General features: G+C 57.0%; 1 protein-coding gene across 1 annotated transcript; it reads left to right on the top strand.

Moving 5' to 3' along the window:
- The first annotated feature begins 843 nt into the window (after positions 1–843).
- On the top strand, positions 844–5,244 carry C5AR1 (complement C5a receptor 1). Its single transcript, XM_081869358.1, has 2 exons — positions 844–1,068; positions 3,919–5,244. Exon 2 carries the CDS (start codon positions 3,938–3,940, stop codon positions 5,030–5,032), a length of 1,095 nt encoding a protein of 364 aa, XP_081725484.1. The 5' UTR covers positions 844–1,068; positions 3,919–3,937; the 3' UTR covers positions 5,033–5,244.
- The last annotated feature ends 4,757 nt before the right edge of the window (positions 5,245–10,001 follow it).

Here is a 10,001-nt window from a genome sequence, read left to right as displayed (position 1 = left end):
TTGGGCAGGAAAATGTAGGGTGAGAATCTCCCCAAGTATGGCTATGGGCTTGCTGGCCACTCTGGAAGGTCCAGCCCCCTATTTTCCCCTTGAGAGGGGCTGGGAGGTGCCTGGAGGAAGCCCACCCAGCTGTGGGTCTGGAGGCAACTTGCCCTGCCCCCCCCCAGTGGTAGAGTGGATCTGAGCATGGAGGTTCTTGCTGCAGGTGGGCGACCCCTCCAAGCCCCCCCTCTCCTGACCCACCAAGGGAGATAATAGCACAGTAGAAGGCTAATAGCAACAATTAATTCATAGACCCATAGACTTGGAAGGGACCCCAGGGGTCATCTAGTCCAACCCTCTCTTCCAGGAATCTCAGCTAAAGCATCCCAGACAGATTGGCCACCCAACCTCTGCTTAAAAACCTCCATGGAAGGAGAGGCCACCGCTGACCCATCGGAAAGTTCTTCCTGGTGTTGAGTCGGAATCTCCTTCCTTGTAGCTTGAAGCCATGGGTTCGAGTCCTACCCTCCCAAGCAGGAGAAAAGGAGCTTGCTCCCTCTTCCAGCCCTTGGGATATTTGAAGATGGCTCTCATTTCTCCTCTTTGCCAAGCTAAACATCCCCAACTGCCTCAGCCTTTCCTCGTAAGGCTTGGCTTGCAGACCCTTCGCCATCAATTGAAACTGATGGAAATCGCGTAACGGAAGAGAGAAGCTTGTGAGAACAGCTTTTCGAAGACACACGTTTCGGAGAATCGCTGCCGCTTCCTGCGCTCCTCTTAGCGTCCCCCCCCCCCAGTTAATTCCACCCCCCCCCCAAGGGAACCGCTATCTGCCCCGCCCTGGAAGTCCCTATAAAGATCCGGAGCGAGGACTGGCGCCGGGACAGCAGATGGAGGCGCAGCGCCCGGGCGTCGCCTGAAGGCTCGTCGGGGAGAGAAACGGAGGCAGCGAGCGAAATTTAGCAAATTTCCTGAACCAGACCCTGAGACTTCCTCTTTCTGGCGGTATAAACGGGGAGGGAGCCGGTCAGCAGCCGCCCCAGAAGCAGGAGAGAGGGAGCGGCTGCCTGGTTCTTGCTCCTCAGGGTGAGTGTGTGGGAGATCGCCCCCCCAAAACCCGGTCACCCCAAAGGGAAGCGGGCAGAGCTGCCTCGGATCTGAGCGGTGCTGGCGAAGGGCTCCTGCGCGCAAGCAGAGGGCAGAGGTGGCAGTCTGCCGTCGGGGGGGGGGGAGCTGGGAGAGGCGTGTTTAGCGGAGGGGCTCCAGCTGCTGCACCCGGCTCTATGTTTGCACCTGGTGCTATCCCCCCCCCCCAAAAAAAGGGACCTATTGGGAGTGATTTGGCTCCGGACAGTTCGCGACGCGCTCCCTTGTCAGGCCAGAAGCTGCTGCCCCCCTGACCCTAGTGAACCCCCCAAAACAGGCTGTATCGCAATGCTGGGGGGGGGGGGGAGCCGCTGCCCCTCCTTCCCTCCCCAGCTGGGTTTGGGTGCGTCTCACCCCCTTTATGTCTGATGCCTTTGGGCGTTTCTTGGGAGGAATGGGATCCTGCAGGGGGTGATGCTGCTGCTGAAGATGAAAGGAGCTGCCGGCGTGCCACAATTGCAGGGTCCCGGGTTGCCGTCCCCCCAAAAATCTAGTAGGCTGCCAAAGCCCCCGAGAAGACCCTGCTCTCTCCTCCTCTGCCCGCCTGCCTCCGGGTCACACGATTCTGCTTCTGCTGCAAGAACACTGGGCAATGCACCCCCGGCAAAGGCGACTTCGCCCCGCGCCCCGATTCTCTGCCCCCTCCCCACCTGCCCTTCGGTAATGGGAGCGTCTCGCAGGCTCTAGGGCGCATGGGAACGGGGGGAGCCCAGGAGGGCCCGGCTGGGTTGGGGGCTGGCAGAGGAGGTAAGGAGGGAGGGGGGCAAAAGGGGAAGAAGCCGGGAAGAGAGAAAAAGGGCGGAGGAAGGAAGCTCGGAGGAAGAGTGGAGGTTGTGACACTGAGGCTCAATTCCTCGTAGCGCAGCTTATTGGCACCTGCCAAGGGGTCCCATCTGGCTTCTGTGGAAGGAGTCATAAAATGCCGCCACGCAAAATCAAGCCTCATACCTTCTAGCCAAAGGTGCAATACGACTAACATTGGAATATTTTTTAAATAAAAAAAAATCTACACCCTGGGTCTCTAATTCTCAGCCTGGCCGACCTCGCGGGGTTGTCGTGGGGATTAACGCGCCTGCCACCTGGAGCTCCTTGAGGAGAGAATGCGAGAGGGATTCGAGGGCAGACTTGCACCTCCCCAGCCTGCGCTTGGCATCCTTGGCACACTCGGGACCCCCGCCCTCTCCGCCCCCGCCCCCCTTCTGGGCGACCTCTCCTGGTCTCCAGCAGCTCCGCTCACAGCTTGCCAAACAAGCCGCGCCTCGCTCCAGGAACTTTTTGGGCTGCCCATTTTTCTGTGCAGCCGCGAGGATTCTCTCAAGTGCCTTTGCTTCTCCAGCCGGGGACAATATCTGTGAAATCCCAGGAGCCCTTAATGTCAGCCCCCCTCCCCCCCCCCGCTAGTGCTTCCCGCTGCACTTGACGTTTCTGGGGAGGCGCCTCCAGAGGGGAGCCAAATCGCTCTTCCTTCCTTCTTTCCTGCGCGCGAGGATTTTCCTGAGCCGCCTCCGTCCAGCTGGTGGCTCTGGGACATTCGGGGCGAAGCGGGGCTGGAGGGCGAGGATGGGGGGCTTGGAGTGGGAGGAAGGAGGCAGCTCCGGGCGTTGCCTTGGCGGGGAAGAGAACACGGTTTAATTTGCGGGCGGCATGTCTGGTTTGCGGGCAAAAAGGCAACGCGGGTGGGGTCTCTCTTGCTGTTCACACCCGGACAGACAGACTGGAAGCAATTCTTGAGTTATAGGAGCCCAGCGGTCCCGGAAGAAACTAGGCTTAGATGCGGTGTCCCCTGAAGCAGCTTCAATCAACTTCATATCAGAATTTGCCAGAGAATAAGACCGCCGAGTCCAAACGGGTTCGGGCTCCTCCAGGGTGTAGTTTTTGTCCATCCGTTCCCCGTTCCCAAGGGTCACGTGGTCCGACCCTCTGCCCACAGCTTGACTCGCAGAACCCCCAAAAGATGGTCATCTGACCTCTGCTGCCTTCTAGTCTCTTCAGTTTATGTTGTATTTTATCATTGCGTCCCGAAGCTTCACGAGTAAAATTTGCAAGATTTCCTACCCTCTGTTTGGGGGTAGAACGGTTCTCTTTGCTTTTATTGCAAAAAATAAATAAATGTAAGTTTCTTACCCAGCACCTAAAATAGCCCAGCGCCGTACAGAACAGGACCTTAACAGTGACGCCACGATCTTCATCATAAAGAACAAATGTGTTGTGTAATTAACTCTGCGATGACAACTAACACAAACTGATTGTTTAAAAACTCCTTGGCGGCTACAGCCGGGAGCTGTTCCCAAACGTCGGAACTCACTTCCTAGGAAAGGAACGCTGATCTATTAATCTGTGGTTGATTTTACTTGTGTGAACCGCCTTGAGTTCCGGCCTGGGGAAAACAAACAAACAAACAAACAAACAAACAAACAAGCAAATTTTATGGCCACTTGCATAATCACAGCTTTGGGCAAATGTTCCCTCGCTCTGTAGATGTTCGTGTGCGCAAAGGTAACCTTTTGGGGCGGGGACCAGGCTGGAGGGGGGACGGACACCCTGAGTTCAGTGTCAAACTTGTGGATATGAGCACCGCACGTGCATTGCAGGGGGGGGGGGACGGACTAGATGACACTGGGATCCCCCAATCTAGGATTCTGTGGTTCTTCAGCTGCGATTCCTGCATTGTAGGGGGTTGGACTGGATGGCCGCTGGGGGTCCCTTTCAGTTCTACAGCTCCATGATTTCCTAGAGACGACTCCCGCCTCTGGCCCTGACTCCTCTCTCCCGCCTGTCTGCCCCCCGCAGGACTCCCCGCGGCTCAGGGATGGGCGACTTCAGCGACTTCTACTCCGAGTACAATGATTCCGACCCGGACCCCTCCGACGCGGGCCCCCTGGTGTTTGAGGAGTCGGGCCTGAGCCCCCTCCTGTGGGTGGCGCTGACCGTCTACGTGCTGGTCTTCGTGGTGGGCGTGCTGGGCAACGGCGCGGTGGTCTGGGGGGTGGGCTTCCAGATGCGGCGCACCGTCAACACCACCTGGTTCCTCAACCTGGCCGTGGCCGACCTGCTCTGCTGCCTGGCGCTGCCCTTCCTGGCCGCGCCGCTCGTCTCCGACCACCACTGGGCGCTGGGCGACTTCGCCTGCAAGCTCTTCCCGTCGCTCATCATCCTCAACATGTTCGCCAGCGTCAACCTGCTGGTCCTCATCAGCATCGACCGCTGCTGCCTGGTGCTGAGGCCCGTCTGGTGCCAGAACCACCGCTCGGTGCGCCTGGCTTGGGGCTCTTGCGCCCTGGCCTGGCTGCTGGCGTTGGCGCTCACGGCGCCCACCTTCTTCTCCCGCGGCATCGTCACGCAATTCAAGAAGAGCCTGTGCAGCACCAACTACGCCGCTTTCCCCGGAGGTCCCCGCGTGGCCGAGGTCTCCGTGGCTTCCACGCGCTTCGCGCTGGCCTTCGCGCTCCCGCTGGTGGTCATCTGCGCGTGCTATGGGCTGCTCCTGCGCCGGGTGCGCAGCTCCCGTTTCGGGCAGCGCTCGCAGAAGACTCTCAGGGTGGTCCTGGTGGTGGTGGTGGGCTTCTTCGTCTGCTGGGGGCCCTACCACGTGGCCGGCCTCATCCAGGCCTCCCAGCCCCCCAAAAGCTGGCTCAGCGACTCAGTGAACCAGGCGGACCCCCTGATCGTGTGCTTGGCCTACGTCAACAGCTGCATCAACCCGGTCATCTACGTCCTCGCCGGCCACGACTTCCAGAGCAAGATGCGCCGCTCCGTCAAGGCGCTCCTGCGCAACGTCTTCAGCGAGGAGTCCGCGCTCGGACACTCCTTCGCCGACGGCCATGCGAGGACGCAAGACACGTGCGCCGCCACCACGGAGGACCGCAGCGACCCCAGCGACCGCAGCGCCAGCACCGTCGTGTGAGGAGGGGGCCACCACAAAGGAGACCCTGCTGGGGCGCTCTGTCTGCGCAACGCCCCTCCTCTTACTTGCTTAGCTCTGGGAGGGGGCCAGCCCCACCCCAGAAGTCTCTGCAGGCTCCTAGACCCCTGAGACCATTTGCACCCCCCCCCCTCACTGGGGAACTCCGTGCCCATAGACACCAAGCAGGCGGCCTTTCCTGTGCTCCTTTCAGCGCCTGAGGAAAACATTCTGGTCAGTCGAGGTGGATTTTAACCTCTTGGAGTATTTTAACTTTTGTGTGCTTTAAGTACTGTTGTACATTTTTCTCAGTTCTTACCTTTTTGTAAGCTGCTTTGAGGCTTTTTTTTTTTAGAAAAAAAAATCAAGCCACGCATGCACATTATGAAATAAAATAACTGCAATAGACTTACCAACCCATCCTCCTCCTTTGTTTGTGTGCTCTCTTTCCGCAGTTCAAACCTTGCTCAACTATGCGTGAAGAGACAGGCAAAATTACAAAAAGAGGGAACCAAAGGAGCCATAATAAGTGATACACAAAAATCTTTCGAGACAAGTGTGTGTGTGTGTGTGTGTGTGTGTTCAGACTGGGTGACTCCAAGGGATGGGAGGCGCAACCCCTTTGATGCCTCCCCAGGTTGCCTAGTGATGCCCAGAGGAAACTTTATTTTTATGGGAATGTTGTGGATAGTAGGAGAGGATATATTGATTTAGTAGTATGCTTCCCCTCTCTCACGCTAGTGAGTCAGCAGCAGAGTATATTCCCCTGTATATTGCAGGGAGCTAGTTGGTAGAATGGCTTGAATCTCTTTACTTAAGCAATCTAATCTGGCTTCTGCAGATTGGGTTTGTTCCTCTGTTCCCTCTTAAAAAGAATAATGACACAACAGTCTTCTTTAAAAGTAATGATAAGAGGTTTACTCACATTCAGTTCACAGTTGGTTCCCCGAAGGAATACTTTAGCTTGTAGTTACAGAAAAGAGTTTATCCCATATGGGGACTGAGCCATGTGCTGCTGGCTGAGAGCCAGCAGACAGCAAAAGACATCAAGATGGAATAAAGTGAAGAAGAAAGGAAGATGGCTGCGTGACCAGCCCTGTTATGGGGTCTGCCAGGGTCACACGCATGGGGAGGGTGCTCCAGAACAGGTGGGGCAGGAAGTCCTCCTGGCTGGAGTAACACCCCCTACGTGTCCACTCTGGGCAAACAGGAAGTGTTGTACTTGACTTGTTATGTACTGAGTTGAATAGGATCCAAACTGCAGCAGTCTGATTGGTCCTAGAACAATAGGCTCCAAAAGGCAGCAGTCTGATTGGTCCTAGAACAATAGGATTCAGAATGCAGCAGTCTGATTGGTCCTAGAACAATGCAGCAGTATGATTGGTTAGCAGGAACCACCCAATCATGCTCCAGATAGAAGTGAATCCACAACCTGATTGGCCTACAGTAGAATCCTGGAATTAGCCAATCATGTGCAGCCCATTGTGTAAATAATGTATATAAAGCAGATACTTTGAGGGGACATTCATTCATTCCTCCTCACCACTATGAGCTGAATAAAGAGCATGAAATCACTTTGCGACTCTGAGTATATTTCACTGGCGACGAGGATGGGATCCCGCTGAGCTGACTGCCACACACAGCACCGCAGCACCGCCACCTGCCGCACCGCTGCCTCGCACCGTGTATCCAGGCTTCAGCTCCGGGACACAAGGAACTCAGAATGGCAACTGACAGCAGCTTCTCGCCATTCAACCCAGCATCTGGAGACTGGGAAGCGTACGCCTCCCGTTTCACCTTCCTCCTAGAAGCCAAAGGGGTCACTGATGAAGAAGACGCCAAGAAGAGGGCAATATTCTTCAGCGTCTGCGGAGAGGAGACATTTGAAATCGCCCGGGCTCTCCTTGCGCCTGAAGACGTCGCTACTGTTCCATACAAAACAATAATGGAACAGCTGAAGGGGCACTTTTCGCCACAGCCCTCAGTGGTGGCTCGTCGAAATGCCTTCTACGCAAAGCGGCAAGCCCCTGGGGAAACCATAACTGGGTTTGTGACCTCTCTCCGCCAAGCTGCCCGGTTCTGCAACTTCTCAGAGCTGGAGAACATGCTTCGCGACCGCCTCGTCGGTGGCCTGAAGGATGAGAAGCTGCAACGACGCCTCTACGCTAAGAAGAACCTAACGTTCCAGGTCGCTCTGGAGGAGGCCCTGGCAACGGAAGCTGCTGAGAGGTCGACGCAAGAGGCACGGCTGAGCCAGCCGTCCCAACCGAGGGTCCACCACGAAGACCTCACCAACGACTCGGGATCCGACAGGGAGGAGGTGCACCGAGTACAGCAGCGCACTCAAGCAGCCCACATACCACAGCTGCCTCGACGAGAAGGAGGGAACTGCGCAAGCTGTGGATAAAGTCACGAGAGGAGGACCTGCCGTTTCCGCAACGCAGAGTGCAGGCAGTGCAGAAAATTGGGACACATCGCCCGGGTGTGTCGGGCTCGGCCCACCCGAAGCCAGGCATCAGATGACCAATCCAAGAGCCCCAGGTCCCGGGGCCCAACGCACCAAGGCAACTCGACGGAGCTCACAGACTTCCAGGTATACCAGTTGCCCCACCCCAACGTAGAGAAAATTTATGTAGAGGTACAGATAGAGGGGGCCCCATGCCGCATGGAGCTTGACACGGGTTCAACTCTATCCATAATCTCGGCAAGGACCTTAAGGAAACTGTGTCCTACTGGGGGTCCCAAACTCAGGCCGGCCCCATTCACCCTCCGGGACTTCCAGAAACGTAAGGTCCCCACAATGGGGGTGGGGACCTTCAGGGTGCAATACCGAGGGCGGACGCGGCAACTGGACTTGCTTGTGGTCAAGGGCCCCTACATTAGCTTACTGGGGTTGGCATGGTTTGGACCACTGGGACTAGCCATCACCGGGGTGAACCACATGAGCTTACAAGTGGACGTGGACGCCATATGCAAGGAGTTTCCGGGGGTTTTCGATGGGAAATTGGGACAGTATACGGGCCCCCCCATTGCTCTACAGCTTGACCCCGCAGTACGACCAGTCAGGCTCAAGGCCCGCCGGGTCCCATTCGCCCTGAAACCCTGTATAGACGAGGAATTGGACCGACTCGTGGAGCAAGGAGTGCTGGAGCCAGTGCCTAATGCCCCCTGGGAAACCCCAATCGTCACACCCGTCAAGCCTAATGGTTCGGTCCGCATCTGCGCAGACTACAAATGTACCATAAACAAGGCCCTCATGGCCCATGCATACCCAGTGCCAGTGGTCAGCCATGTCCTTGCCACCCTGGCTGGGTCGAAAATTTTTGGCAAGCTGGACTTGGCCCAAGCATATCAACAGCTGCCAGTAGATGAGGCCACAGCAGAGGCACAGACGATTGTGACGCACAGAGGAGCGTTCAGGGTAAAGCGGCTGCAATTCGGGGTCAGCGTGGCACCAGGCATATTCCAGAATCTAATGGACTCTCTCCTTAAAGGGATTCCTGGTGTCACCCCCTTCTTTGATGATGTGTTGATTGCCGGGCCCACACCAGAGGAGTTTGAGGACCGCCTCCGCACTGTTCTGCACCGTTTCCAGATGGCGGGTCTCAAGGTGAAGCGGGAAAAATGTCTACTAGGAGTGCCTCAAGTGGACTTTCTGGGATTTATGGTGGATGCAGAAGGGGTTCACCCGACTGGGGACAAGGTACGGGCCATTTGTGATGCCCCAGCGCCCAAGAACAAGACTGAACTTCAGGCCTTCTTGGGATTATTGAACTTTTACCATTCCTTCCTTCCCCACAAGGCGGCGGTAGCGGAGCCCCTACACAGACTCCTGGACAAGCGGGCCCCTTGGGTGTGGGGCCAGCGCCAGGAGGCCGCATTCCAGGCAGTCAAGGACTTGCTTGTCTCAAACTCGGTCTTGGCACACTTCGACGAGAGGCTGCCGGTGGTGCTAGCATGCGACGCCTCGCCCTATGGCATCGGCGCTGTCCTGGGACACCAACTCCCGGATGGAAGAGAGGTACCGGTAGCATACTTTTCCCAGACACTCAACGAAACCGAGCGGAACTACTCGCAAATCGACAAGGAGGGTCTGGCAATCGTGAAGGGAGTAAAAAAATTCCATGATTTCTTGTACGGGCGGCCCTTCACCGTGGTGACTGACCACAAGCCGTTGCTTGGCTTGTTTGCCCCCGAAAAGCAGACCCCCCCAAGTGCTGTCTCCTCGCGTCCTCAGGTGGTCAATTTTCCTTGCCAGCTACCAGTATGCACTGATTCACCGCCCTGGAAAGGCGATGGGCCATGCAGACGCCCTCAGCAGGCTACCACTACCGGAAACAGGCCCCGACCCAGCACCTGCACAAGAGGTTATGAGCCTGGAGCTGCTTCCTGACCGCCCCATTCAGGCACAAGAAGTTGCACACCATTCCAAGAAAGATAGGGTCATCTCCCGGGTCCTGGACTGGGTGTGGAGGGGATGGCCCAGCCGCAGCCCCGGGCCAGAATTCGCCGGCTACACAACCCGCAAACATGAACTGTCAGCCCACAAGGGGTGCCTGTTATGGGGAAGCAGGGTCGTTGTTCCCCAGCCCCTCCGCAAAAGGGTCCTCACAGCCCTACACGAGACACACCCAGGGGTAGTAAGAATGAAGGCCCTTGCCAGGAGTTATGTGTGGTGGCCGGGGATCGACGGAGAGATAGAGGCCTGGGTCAAACACTGCCAGGCCTGCCAGGAATCCCGCCCAGATCCCCCAAGGGCCCCAGTCCAGTCCTGGGAGTCCGCCCGAGCACCATGGTCACGCCTGCATGTGGACTTCGCTGGCCCCTTTCAGGGGAAAACATTCTTCATAGTGGTGGACTCCTACACCAAATGGCTGGAAGTCGCACTGGTACCGTCCACTTCTACGTCCGCAGCCATCCGGGTACTACGCAGGCTGTTTGCAACCCACGGGCTCCCTGACACTCTCGTCTC

Source organism: Podarcis erhardii (assembly GCF_964252035.2).
Source record: "Podarcis erhardii genome assembly, chromosome: 7".
Classification (NCBI taxonomy): Eukaryota; Metazoa; Chordata; class Lepidosauria; order Squamata; family Lacertidae; genus Podarcis; species Podarcis erhardii.
The sequence above is the reverse complement of the archived record's forward strand: the minus strand, read 5'-3'. Positions and strand labels throughout refer to the sequence as shown.

Bases quoted from the DNA above. Each gene is read 5' to 3' on its own strand.
- C5AR1 (XM_081869358.1), top strand. From the start codon at position 3,938: ATGGGCGACTTCAGCGACTTCTACTCCGAGTACAATGATTCCGACCCG.